Source organism: Ursus arctos, unplaced genomic scaffold, assembly GCF_023065955.2.
Source record: "Ursus arctos isolate Adak ecotype North America unplaced genomic scaffold, UrsArc2.0 scaffold_3, whole genome shotgun sequence".
In the NCBI taxonomy this organism is placed as follows: domain Eukaryota; kingdom Metazoa; phylum Chordata; class Mammalia; order Carnivora; family Ursidae; genus Ursus; species Ursus arctos.
The window spans coordinates 8,879,566-8,892,712 of NW_026622985.1; the positions used below are offsets into that span (position 1 = coordinate 8,879,566).

The window sequence follows — 13,147 nt, forward strand, 5'->3', positions numbered from 1 at the left end:
GCCAGGAGGCCAGGGCGACTCTGGGGTCAGGAGAGCAGGGCACCCCCGGCTGCCAGGAGGTCAAGGGACCCTCAGAGGGCCTGACACAGAGAGGAAACAACAGGACACTGGGATGTCATCAAGGCAGCCCCACCTGGCTCACTGCAGGACTTGGAACCAAACTCTTCCCCACTATGGCCTTCACTTTCCCCATCTGGAAAAGGATGGACTGTACCAGGCGAGATTTTTTTAAATTGTTATTTAATAAAGATACGTTAAGATGCTGGTCGGGTGGGCACCGCCTTCTTGCCTGCCCTCCCGCGGTCCCACTTAGGAAGACGCTTGCGGTGGGAGGAGCTCACCCTGGCTGCCCCAGCACCGGCCAGCGCATGCGCCTGGGAGCCGCCACCAATGCCAGTTCGGGTCACAACAGGGCTGCCCATCAGGCGCCGCTTAGGGTCCTGCAGGGGTTCTGACAACTGCCCCATGAAGGCTGGGAAGGATTCTCACAGCGCCAAGGACTTTGGGAGTCCGACTCTCGGCTCCCTGCCTCTGGACACGGTGACACGGGGACACCAGCCTTGCCTTGGGTGCTAGGGTGGGGTGATGGTCTCCACTGCTTTAGCTCCTCGTGAAGAGGCAGGGGAACCGTCTGGCACGCAGGAGCGCACGTGGATGGCTCAGGTCTGGGCGTTCACGGGGCCCGCAGCCCCGACCTCGGGAAGGCCGGAAACACACACAGGTGCGCGTGGGAACCCGCCAGGTGGAGACCCTCAGGGCTCGCCCCGCGCGCGCTCCGCCCTGCGCCTGCGCCGCCACGGAGCGACAGGTGCAGGCCGCGCACAGGTGCGGTCGGTTCACCTGCCTGGTCTGCGGGCGGCGGCGCCGCGGGTGCTTCTGGGCGCCAGCTTGGGGTGCGGCGGCTGCGTCCTCGCGTGGAGGCAGGATGGAGTCCGGGGCACAGGTACCACTTCCCTCCTCCCCTAGTCTGGGGCGCCCTGCGTGGGACCCGACACACCCTCCCCTAACACATCAGTGAGCTTACCCGTCCTGCACACCCCCACCCTCCCTCCCCTTTTCCCTCCCCTCCCCAGCCTGTCCTGGGTCCGGTGTGGCCTTGCGAAGGGCCAAGGGGGCCACCACCAGGAGCAGGAAGGGAACCCTGGCAATGCCTGCTCCATATGCAAAAGGAAAAGCCGGGTGCGGGACTGGTAGGGTCCCCAGGGCGAGTTTCAGAGCCCTGAGCTTCGGAGACGCGCCCCCGGGGCAAGACGCCCCCCCAACCACTCCCCAGCCCAGCCAGGGGGCTGCCCAGGTCTCCTTGAGTCTCCCCGTGCCTTGTCAGATGAAGAGGGACCTTTCTCCCTTCTTCATTTGTAGGATAGGTGTCAAAATAAAAGGGCTAAGCAGGTATGGAGCAGCCCCAGCCGCCCTCCCCAGCCCCCACCATAAGCTAATGTTATTTTTAGCTTCTTCTGGAACATTAGATCCTTATTTTTCCTCAGTTTGGAGGGGGGGGGGGAAGCCCGTACCCAAAACAGAGACATCTTTTCTTATCAGTATATTAGAAAAACATTTCATACTAAAAAAAAAAAAAAAAATACCGTTAAGGGTCCTTGCATGTTGACCTGTTGGGTTTTGTTTTTTCCCCTGGGTTGGGGGACATTAGCCTCTTGTTTCTCTTTGATAGGAACTGTGGGCCGTCTGTTTTCACTGAGTATATCGTCTGTTTTGCTTAACAGAAGTTTGACATTTTATATTTTAACTTCTTTCATGGCTTCTGTGTCATGAGTTATCACTTGAAAGCCTTACTTCTGACCAGTTTACAGAGAAAGCATTTCCTTCCAGTGCTTTGACAGTTCTGGGATTGTACCTTGCTGGCAAAGAGGCGAGCGTTTATGCGGGGTCTCAGGATTGCAGTTTGGGGAACAACCCAAATTGTGTCCCCTAGGGGACAAAACGCAGGGGTTTTTAAAGACAATGGGGAATGTTTGTATACGTTGCTTAGAAAGAATTTTGAGTGGTGTTGGCAGCAGAAAATTCGGGTTGGCTGAACAGAATTGGAGTAAAATCTCTTATGGTAGCAAGTTGCAGGGGCTTGGGGTATGTGGGGTTTGGCCCGGTTCAAAGTCTCTGCTTTCACCCTGAGGACCCAGGAAGAGGGTGAGCTCCCCTGCTGATGGCCTCCTGGCTCCATCTAAACCCCTCAACATAAGTGACCTCATTTCATGTCATGTCTCACAACATTTACACCTTATATGCAGTTGGAATTGATCTTGCTGGACGATATAAGAAGTTGTTTCAGATCTTTTAAAATTATTCTGTTTCTTTTTAGCAATCTGAATTTTGAAAGAGTATAATATTTGGTCCCTTGTAATTTATTTTCACGTAGGATATGAGGTAGGGACGTGGCTTTGCTACTTTTCTTCTTTTCTAAATGGCTGACCCATCGGAACAACACACAATGAAAAAAAGCTCCCTTTCCTGCTCATTTAAAACCCATCTCTTCCTGTACAATATTCCCAAATGTATGTCTCCATTGTTTGTGCTGAGTTTGTATCTGGAAAACCCCACCATTCTTTCTGTAAGCTGTCAGTCTACAGTATTGTTCTATCAAAAATGTCTCAAATTGCGCTTTTTTATAAAGATTTTATTTTAGTCATTTGACGGAGAGAGAGCACAAGCAGGGGGAGAGGCAGAGGGAGAAGCAGGCACCCCGATGAGCAGGGAGCCCGACCCGGGGCTCGATCCCAGGACCCTGAGATCATGACCTGAGCCGAAGGCAGTCGCTTCACCAACTGAGTCTCCCAGGCGCCCCTCAAATTGTTCTTACGGAAAAGCACATCAGCATTTAATTGTGTCTTGGTTCTCAGTTCACTCTCGTGATCAGTTAGTTCAGGGGAGCTCCGTCTCATCAGAAAATATGCTGCTGTCCCCTCCCGAGGCCTTTCTGGTGAAAGTCCCCCCAGTACACACACCCCCGCCCCCCGGACTGAGCCTGGTCCCTGCTGGAAGTAGAACGACTACGTTTCCCTTTACAAGCGGAGATGACCTTCCACGGGATTTGGGTCATTTCTTTTTCTCTTTGATCTACCATAGGCTTAAAAAAAAAAAAAAAAGCCAACACGGTAAAGCAGCCTCGATTACTAGTTTCTTTCTGTTTCTCCGTATTTCTCTGCGGATTGTGCTCTGTGTTGATGCCGTGGTATCTGAGCAAAGGTACTTAGAGCAGGAAAACATTTAGACTTGGATTTTTTTATCACACGGTGCTTTTGTTTTTGGACTCATCTAATGTATTTTTCCGTGCACTTGGCCCCTTCCGATGTTAAGAGCAGAGGCGCCCCCGTGTTCACGCGTCCCTCCCTGAGTTGTCTTTGCTGCCATCATGTTCTGGATCCTTCCAGAGCCCTTTGTCTCCGGCGCAGCCTCCTATAGACGGAGTGGGGCCGGATGCGCTTTCTGACCCAGTGCCAGCCTGTTAAGAAGTGAGCTGACTCTGTTTGCCTTTTGTTGACAGGGCGCAGGGGCTCAGGCTTTCACCAGCAAGGACGATGTATACGCGGTAAGTAGTGCTAAATAATTGATAGGATGTTCCCCATCACTGGTCGTGAAAGAAATGCACGTTAACACCCCCCCCCCCCCCCCCGCCGTGAGCTACCACGGCTCCCCTGCGAGAAAGCAAACGTCAGAACATCCAGGGAGCCGGCGACCCCGAATGCCGAATGCCGGGACGACGTGGAGCAACTTGAAGTCCCGGGCGCACCTGCGAGACTGGAGGACCGTGCAGCCACTGGGGGAAATGCTTTGGCCCTTTCTGAGGCTGACTCACTCTCTGGACTGAATCCAGCTTTTCAGGGTGGTTCGAGTTCACATTCATTAATTTCTAAAGGTTTTGCGAGGGGCAACAATGTGCCAAGAGCACCCTGAGAGCTACAAGGTAGAGCTCTGGAACTTACGCCCTCCCCCCCCCCCCCCAGGAGGGCACGCCCGCCTGGCATTCTGGCTCGGGGCCTGGGAGACTCTCCTGTGGATGTTTGGTATGGTCCGTACGTGGAGCCAGACCTGTTTTCGGTTTCAGCTGGGCTGGCACTTCCCCCAGCTGCCTGGTGATGATACACTCACCTCGGAAGAATGTTCTAAGAGCTCACTGGGATCCGATTTCGAAGGCTCCAGCACGCTCCACTGAACACGTACGTTTCCACCAGCAACAACCCCCTCCCGCCAGACCGTATTTGCAGACCCGCTTCTGCCCTGGCCCGCCTCGAAGCCCCTCTGGGGAATTTGAACACCCAACTCTGCTCTTGCATTTCCCACGCCACACTCGAATAAGCTACCCGCCGTGCTGCTGTGTTCAGAGTCAGGGACGTGGCACATCATGGACGAGGGGAAAAACCACACAACCATGCGTATCAGGATTCCACTTATGAAATATGGACTTCTTCTGTATACAGGACATGCATTCCGTGTTTTTGGGTTTTGTTTTGTTTTTTTACAAATTGCTAATGCTAGCTACCTAGGGGAACGGACCGCAGGAAGGTTGACATTGGACTTTCTAGTTTTACTTGTCCCTCTACGGTTCCACCAGGACAGGCGGACAGCAGCCGCGTGGGAGAGCCCAAGCTCCCCACCCACAGAAACCGCGATCATCCGTGTCTTTCTTACGCCCCTCGGTGCGGTGGGATTTGTTATGCAGCAAACAGTGGCTAAGATGCTTTCCCACGGCCTCGCAGCGTTCCTGATTAGGCTCACGTTTAAGGCAACCTAAAGATCCGTTCTCTGTTCTAAGAGTTTAGCCCTTTATTACTTCACTATCATTAATATGCTTTTTAGCTCTGCCTCCCTCAAACTCAGTACCGGATACACCCCTTCAGGTGCAAATGCACCGCGGGAACTCAAGGCAAACACCACGGCAGCGCCTGGCACTGGCTCATGGCGCTCTTCTCGCCCCGAACGGAAGCCAGTTGACAGGCAACCACCAAGACCACAGTACCAGCGGGCTTCCTGGAATGTCCAAATCACTCCATCTTCACACTCATATCCACTTCTCGTTGAAGAAAAGCGCCAGTTCCTCCCACACCATGCGTGACAATGGCTTCCTTTATACTTTTGGGAAGCATTGCCTGCAGTGGACGTGGTCACCAGAAATTGTTAACGCCATTAGCAAGCAGGTGCACGAGAGCCTGTCCCCTGAGAGTGGGACTCAGCAAAGCGTGTCTGTTCATCGTGAACAAGGCTGCAGTGAACGCGGCAGGGCCCGTCGGTACCATTTCAGGATGATGGTTTCCTTCCCTGGGGCCCAATGTCCAGAGGTGGAATTACTGGGTCACATGCTATTCCAATTTTTCACTTTTTTGAGGGCCCTCCATACTGTTGTCCAGAGTGGCTGCACCAGTTTGCATTCCCACCAAGAGGGCACGACGGTCCCCTTTCTCCGCATCCTTGCCAACACCTGCTGTTTCTTCTGTTACTGAGTTTCGCCGTTCTGACAGGTGTGAGCTGGTATCTCATCGTAGGTTTGATCTGCATTTCCCTGATGGTGAGTGATATGGGGCATCTTTTCGTGTCTCTGTTGGCCACCTGGATGTCCCCCTTAGAGAAATGTCTGTTCACATCTTCTGCCCATGTTTTAATTGGACTATCTGTTTTTTTTTTTTTTTTTGCTATTGAGTTGTATGAATTCCTTGTGTACTTTGGAAGTTCTCCCCTTAATACAGTTGCACTTGGCGAATACTTTCCCCCATTCCACAGTGGCGTTCAACACAATGTCAGCATTCCTTTGACAGTTCCCGATTCTGGTAGGAGATTGGCTCCACGCACTGCAGTGTCGACCAACAGTATGAATTATTACCTCTTTAAAAGACACACGAGGGCGTTTTTCAAAACACGAGCTGTTAAGGCTGTCACGTCGTTTTGACACGACAGCTTTTCAGGGAGCGCCGTGGAGACCGCGACCTTACGGTGACGATAAAACTATTTGCCGAGGACAGTTTGTCAGCATCAGGGAGAGACCATGAGCACGGGAGTTTGAGGGTTTTCCCTGATGCTTTGTTCTGGAAGGAAAAGCACCCTGAAGGAGCTGCTGCTGTGATCTGAGGGCTCAGGACCCGAAAGCTCGTCATCCCACCAGCCGCACCCCTGCCCGACTCGCCGTCCCTTCTGTATAGAGAGCAGCTGCGTCCACCTGTCATTCTGCTCTTTTACTTTGAGCATAGATGTTCAGATGGTTTCACTGACAATGTTTTACAGTTTTCTCCAGAAAAAGGAAAGATGTTTTTACCTGAAAATCGCTTCTTTTTTAATTCTACTCTTAAGATACCACATTTTTGGCCAATGCTTGCTTTTGACCAAAAAATAGCACTGGCGATGTGGGTGGAAAGGTAGCACCGGAGGCTCTGTGCCCAGGGCAGAGGCTGAGGAGGAGGAGGAGGAGGAGGAGGGCTCTGGTGCCCGTCCTGAAGCTCCTGCCGGAAACTTCCAGGGAGCCGACATCTGTGCTCTGTTTTGACAGGTTTCTGGGCTGAGCTCCTCTGAGGAAGATGAAGGCCCTTCTTCACGGGGGCGTCAGCCACCCTTGAGAAAGGTCCTGAAGCATAGCCGCCTGCAGGAAGCCTCCCCCAGCCTGCGCAGGAGGCCAGCGGGCCACGTCTCCTCCCACCCGGGAGACAGCCCTGAGGCTGGGTCCCCCCTGCCTGCACGCTTCTCCTGGAACCCCCCGGGCCCCCAAACGGGGCTCAGCTCCACAGCCGCCCTCCAGACCCCGCGGCTTTCTAACATCCGGGCCTCCAGGGCAGCCAGCGGGCAGCCAGGGCCCAACCCAGACCCGCAGCCTCCCAAGGAAGACCCGCCCGCACGGGCATCGGTCACCTGGCGGCGGCAGCAGAGAGCAGAGGCCCGGGGAGCAAGGAGCTGGTCTCCACCTGCGGGGTGGCCCGGGATCCCGGACACGGCCCAGAAGAGGAAGCGGGAACTGAAGAAGCCGGCAGCTGTGGTAGGACTGTCCCCGACCCAAACCTGTCCCTGGCTCAGTCCCTGACCCTGTCCCTGACCAGTCCCCGACCCCGTCTCCATCAGGGGTCTCGGTCCGTCGAGGTAGCTGCTGACCCTTCCATCATTGCTCAGGCCTTTCTGATGTCCTGGGCCTGTCCCACCTGCTCTGAGGGGTCGTGTGACCCCATGGGGAGCTCCTGCGCCCCCCAGTTCCCATCCGCTCCCCAAGCTCCTGAACGTGCTGTGAAGCTGCTTCCAGAAGGCTGTTTGCTCTTTCCTCTCGTCTCAGTGCAGACCCGGGGCCTCCCTCCATGCTCCCCTGGCCCCCAGGGCCTCTTTCCTGCTCTGAGCTCTGGTCCTGGTCCCTCAGCTGGTTCACTCTCTCCTGTGACGCCCTGCTGTTCTAGAAGGTTCTGAGAAGGGCACTGCTGGGGGACTTCCGCCTTGCCCCTCATGCGGGGCCACGGCCGACCCCAGCTGTCTAGGTCTGCTGCCCAGAGGTGGCACGTGTGCAGTGGACAGCCTGGCTGGCGGGCTGGGCGCCCTTGGGCCTGTTGGTTCCCTCTGGGAAATCTCCACCCCTCCCGCTGCGGCCCTGAGGCCCATGGCTCCGCTCCACCTGCTAGGACTCCGTGCAAGTCAGGTGGGGGGCAGCCTGGACAGCTTCTTTCCATCTCTTCTTTCTTCTCTCACCCATCATCTGCCCCTCGGAGGAGCGCTGGGTTCCGCTTTCCAAGGTCACCGCAGGATGACTCAGCTCTCCTGCTGATTCCTTTCGCTGGCCTTCCAGACCTCTCTGCTTGGCCTCACTTGCACTCCTGGGGCGTTGCTGGTGGGGAGATTTCCTGATGCCCCCACCCCACCCTCTGCAGCCATGCCTGGTTGTAGTTGGGAGCCGGGCCTTGCAGAGCTGACCGGAGCGCCACCTGCATTCCCGGGTGGGGCCTGAGAGCAGGGCTGCCCCCGAGCCCCAAATATCTCCCTAGTGCCATGTCCCTACGGGCTAATGTTCCCACCTGCTGCCAGGAGAGGCCTGAGACGAGCTGGAACATTCTAGAGCTGATGAAGGGAAGGGGCCTGGGGGTCTCACTGTGCGGTGGAGCTCGTCCCAGAGGTGGGGCAGCCCCTGGGCCCGTGGGGCCCCTCATGCAGGCGCCGAGCTTCCAGCCACTCTGACGGCTCTGGGCTCTGGGAGGGGTTCCCGTGCTTGCTGGCGGCCTCTCCTCCGGCCCGGCTCTCCCTGCTCTGCCATCGACCCACACCCCTGCTGGCAACACCAGCTTCTCCTGGTCCTCATTTCCCCCCTTTGCTTCCATTTTTTGCACTTTCAGGCTATTTGGAGGACCTCGATCTGTGGGGGACCTGCCATAGGGGGTTGAGGACCCAAGTCTTTCCTTCCACCTCCAACCCTGTCCTCCGTGATCTGGCCCCTGCCCATGCCCTGTGTGGTCTGGCTCAGCCAGCTTGCCCCCCGCTCTGGTTTCTATGAGGCCAAGCCCTCATCTCGGTCAGGAGCAGGGCTCATCCTGCCCGTGTCCCCCACCCTGGCCTCAGCACTTCTCCCTGCTGCAGCCCGGGAAGACCGCCTGTCTAATCCGCCCCGTGGGGACGTTCCCGGCATGTCCCAGCTGGCCCTCCTTGTCCCTGTCCCCAGCCCTCCGGCCTCCTCTCTGTGCCTTGGCAGACCCACCGCCCTGGGTCCTTAGCCACCCCCCAGTGCCTGCACAGACGTGGCCCTCTGGGGCGTTGCCGCTCTGTGGTGCAGCTGTGATGCCCGGCACGCAGCAACAGGGGTGCCCGAGAGCCGAGGGGCAGGGGTGCGGAGGGGCGCGCAGCCCGCCTGGGCCTCTGCTGTCCACGGGCAGGGGTGGCAGGTGTTCCTGCAACGTGGGCCTTCTCAGAGATGCTTTCCTCCAACAGATGGAGCGTGTGAGGCAGTGGGAAATCCGCCTGCTTCAGGACATCGAGGAGGCCACTCAGCACGAGCTCACCATCGAGGACGACTGACCCTTGGGGCTGGGGCCAGGGGGCAGGGGCTCTGGAGCTCCCACCTCGGCCTCCCTGACTTGTCCGGCCCTCCCTCCATCTGTCCGTCTGTCCGTCTTTCTGCAAACCGCAGCCCTCCTCAGGGCTTGCCCAGGTCCCGCTTGGACCACTGCCCTCCCCACGATGTGCCTCTCGACTCGGGTAGGGGCCAGTGAACGAGGCTCTCGGAGGCACCAGCAGAGTGCAGGGCACACGGGGAGGGGACAGGTGAGGTGGAGGCCCACTGCGCCACCCTGGGGGTGCCCGCTCCCCCCCCCCCCCGCCATCTTCCCCAGCGCGACCCAGGGAACAGGATGACATTTTGTACGGAGAGACCAGGGAGCGTGGCGACCCAGCTGCCCACACAGGGCTGGGGCCACACACCCAGCAGGCTCAGGATGCCATTCTGGGAGAGTCAGACCCTGGGACTCTGAGCGGGAGGTGGGTTGGGCGGTTTCCAGGTGCTGGTTTAGGTGGGGGTGGGGGTGAAGAATTCAACCCCTGGCAGTAGTACAGGACGTCCCTGCCCCATCCCTATGCAGCACCGCGCTCCCCCCGAAAAGCCGGAGGTGCTTACACCCTTGTGCCGTGGGGGGTCGCCCGGGGCGCTCGAGCTTCTGCGGAAAAACTGCGGCAGCCTCCCGGTGCACACGCCTCAGGCACGTCTGCGTGTGGACACGGCACGGTGATAAATACAGAGCTAGATTTTCGTCTGATGCCTGTGTTCTCCCCCCACTTTATTTAAAAATGCTTGGTGCTTTGTTTAGTTTTTTTCCTTCTGAAAACGAAAAGAGAGCGTTTGTTGCCAGCCCTACCCTCCAGGCCTGGCGGCGGTGGCCTCGCTCCCAGGGATGCAGATCAAGCTTACTGCCAGACAGAGTCCGAAGGCACCCCTACAGCAAGGCACCCCCAACAGAATCACAGACGGGATGGACCCAGCAGGACGCAGGGGAGGCCAGGACCAGCGAGGTCAAGAACCGTGCTCTCCCTGTGTCTGTTTGGAGGTTTCCAACAAGGAAGGAGGGCAGTCCTCACAGGGTTGGGGGGAAGGGGGGGACAATGGGCCGCAGGGGAGAGGGGGTGCAGTCACTGGTGAGTCACTTCGAAGGCTAGCTGCCGCTGTTGCGGACATGTGGGAAGAGCGTGCATACTGTCCAGGTGGCTTACACAGTCCTGAGCGTCCCCAGCCAGTTCTTCCTTCACAAGCTGACTTTTCAACATGCTCACTCTTCCTTTGTTATAACACTTATTATTGGGTTATGGAAATGACAAGTGTATGAATTCTTCCAATACAACACAAAAATGTAAAGCAAGGGGCTGCCTAGAATGGCATACCATGAAATAAATACTTCCGTGCAAACCCTTCGCACCTTTAGTGCTGGAAGTAGGTCAACAGTTCTCCTGAGCGTCTCTGTCTGATGCCAAGTGATTCTGATGTATCGTCAAGAGGCTTCTCTGTCTTGCTCACAGCCTGTGACAAATTCAGATGCAGAATGACGCCAGGGAGGAGGAAGGCATGACGCAGGGGCTTTGGGGAGGCTGTTCTTGAAAGCTCGGGAATTACAGGTGCTCAGAAGGAAGTGTTATGCTCGGAAGATACTTTCCTAGGCGCTCATGTTGCGTTTTCTCCCCTACGTGTTAGCAAAACGGATTCTCCCATTTGTGCAAAGGAGCATATGCAAGCATAGGGCACAGGCCCTCTAGCTGGCGTTTGAAATGCAATCCCATGGGGCGATTCACAAAACAGCAGGATGGAGAGCGTGCTGTGGCCACGGGAAGATGTGGCCGGGAATCATCCCACGGAAGGAGCGAGTCCTGTGCCCGAAGCCGGAACGTGGTGCACAAGGAGGGCGTCCTGTACGCACCGGCCACCTCCGTGACCTCCACGTCCTCAGGCCCCGGGCTGCACACGGGCAGGAGGGCAGCCTCAGACCAGCGCTCAGGATGCGGGCGCTGCCGGCTCAGGCTGCACAGACGGGGACCCCGCAGGGTCTCTGAACCAGGGTCATCTTCAGGAACGCGCCCGCGGCGCAGCCAGTGACCCCCAAAGCATGCTTCTCCTCGTGCAGTTTGTTTCACATGAAATGAGAAGTGATCCCCTTCTAATCTAATCTTTATCTAAACCATACGTTTTCTTCCTAAAATAAGCGGTTTACCCAGAGTGTCTGTATTTGATGTTCACAGTCCTTGTCACTGTGTCAGAAACCTGCTTTGAGGGGCTGCCCGCGTCCAGGATTCAGGTGGCCTCACTGCGGACGTCTGGTTTGCACATCACTTTCCACTAAAGTCTGAGCACCTGGTGTTTTAATTTTCTTTTTGCTGCAAAACAAAAGCTCAGAACAACCCGTGTTTACCTCCGTTCTGGAGGCTCAGCGGCACCACCGCCTGGGCTCTCCGCAGGGGGCGCCAAGCCGGTGCTCGCCCAGCGCATCTGGGCAAGAAAGGGGGCACCCGGCTCCATGTGGGGGTGCAGGACCCAGAGCCCCGTTCCTTTGCTGGCCACCGCGGGGCTGCACGCAGGCCCCAGGCCCACCCACGTGTGCGAGGCCGCCTCGGTGGGACACAGCCTATCCGTGCTCCGGATCCCCTGCTCGGGGGCTGACGTGGGGTACAGCGTGCCCGGCAAGCTCACCGAGTGCACAAGTGGGGTGATACCGCACCCCACTCACAGGTTTGGGGATGGGGCCGTGGAATCTTGGGGTCAACGTGAGAACTGTTTGTTTTGTTCAGGTCTGCATGCGAGCCCGCTCGGCACAGAGCATTTTGGACCAACGTCTACCACTTTCGTTAGAATCCCGCGTGGCATTTCGGGGGTTGAAGGGTGTTCCCGTTGTGGTCCCTGCAGGGTATCACCCAGTAAGGCGCGGAGGCCCGTGAGCGGCGTCCAAGTGGCACTCACAGCAGCTTCGCTAGTTTTATGATATCTTTTAAAACACGTACCAAAAAATGAAAAATAATAATAAAACAGGTACCAACTTGGAAGGTGACACGGTGCCTCCGCGCTCTCACCGCGCATTTCTCTCACGAGTGGTTCCGTTGCACGAGCGTCCATCTGTCTCCTGGTTGGTTGGAGCCCTTTCTCGGAGGATTCTGTAAACGCCCTGTTCTTCTGGGGGATATTATGCTTTTTGTAAGGATTTTTAAAATTCCTTTACCTTGGATTGATTTTATTTGAACGTAAAGATACCCATTTGTGATGATTCATTTTATCTGTCAGCTTGGCTGGGCCACTGTGCCCCGTTCAGTCAAATGCCAGGCCAGATGTCGGGTCGAAGGTGTGGTTTAGGTGAGATTAACATTTCCATCAGTGCACTCTGGTTTAAACGGATCACCCTCCGTCACGTGGGTGGGCCTCATCCAATCAGTTGAAGGCCTTAGGAGAACAAGCCTGAGGTCCCGCCCCATCCCCCCTGGGGAGGAGGGAATTCTCCCTCCAGGTGGCCTTCAGACTCCAGAGGCAACACCAGCTCCTCGCCGGGTCTCCAGCTGCGCCTGCCCTGCCGACTGGGCTTGGCAGTGATTGGGGAGCCCCTCCTTGAAAGAACAGTCTCTCTCACACGCACACCCCTCAGGGCGCTGTGCTCCCTGTGATGTGTCTGCCAGGCCTCTGAGGGAAGATGCCAAGTGAGTGGGGGCTGGAGACTCGCCCTGGGGCTCAGGGCGTCCTCAGAGGAGGCAGAGCCCGGCAGCCCCTCCACCCCCTCCCCGCCGTCCCGTCCCCTGCTGATGGGTCTCGGGCTCTACGGGATGGGCCGAGCCTGGGCCACGCTCTCTTATTCTCCAGAGTCTGGCACAGTCCCTCCCCTCCCCACCAGCGGCGGGGTCCCTGAGGTCCCTGTGCCAACCCTGCTTTTCTCACCCCCTCTTGAGGGTAGGAGGGGGCCGTCCTGGACGGTGGCATTAGGTGTGTCCTGGTGGAGGGTGGCCGGTGGCAAACCCTCCCTGACATTCTGCTCTTGTGCCTCACGGCCTCATCTCTGCTACGCCCCGACCTTGGCCTGACCTTGGCCTGCAGAGCCCGGTTTTAAGGAACATGCTGGCTCAGCCTGCTGATGGTGCACCCCCACCCCTGCTGTCCGCCCTTGGTCTGCCTTCGACAAGAGTCCCTGACCGGTTAGTCCGAGACCAGCCTGAGGACCACAAGCGGTTACAAATC

The 13,147-nt window shown here is 57.0% G+C and overlaps 1 protein-coding gene across 1 annotated transcript; it reads left to right on the forward strand.

Moving 5' to 3' along the window:
• The first annotated feature begins 654 nt into the window (after positions 1-654).
• Positions 655-8,973, forward strand: CCDC201 (coiled-coil domain containing 201). The gene is made up of 5 exons (XM_048212948.1): positions 655-893; positions 1,074-1,179; positions 3,497-3,541; positions 6,488-6,967; positions 8,887-8,973. The coding sequence occupies exons 1-5, from the start codon at positions 655-657 to the stop codon at positions 8,971-8,973; spliced, it is 957 nt and encodes a 318-aa protein (XP_048068905.1).
• Positions 8,974-13,147: the final 4,174 nt, after the last annotated feature.

Coding starts and splice junctions, on each gene's coding strand:
- CCDC201 (XM_048212948.1), top strand. CDS start 655: ATGGCTCAGGTCTGGGCGTTCACGGGGCCCGCAGCCCCGACCTCGGGA. Junction 894..1,073: donor CTTCTGGGCGCCAGCTTGGG/GTGCGGCGGCTG, acceptor TCCCCTCCCCAG/CCTGTCCTGGGTCCGGTGTG. Junction 3,542..6,487: donor GCAAGGACGATGTATACGCG/GTAAGTAGTGCT, acceptor CTGTTTTGACAG/GTTTCTGGGCTGAGCTCCTC.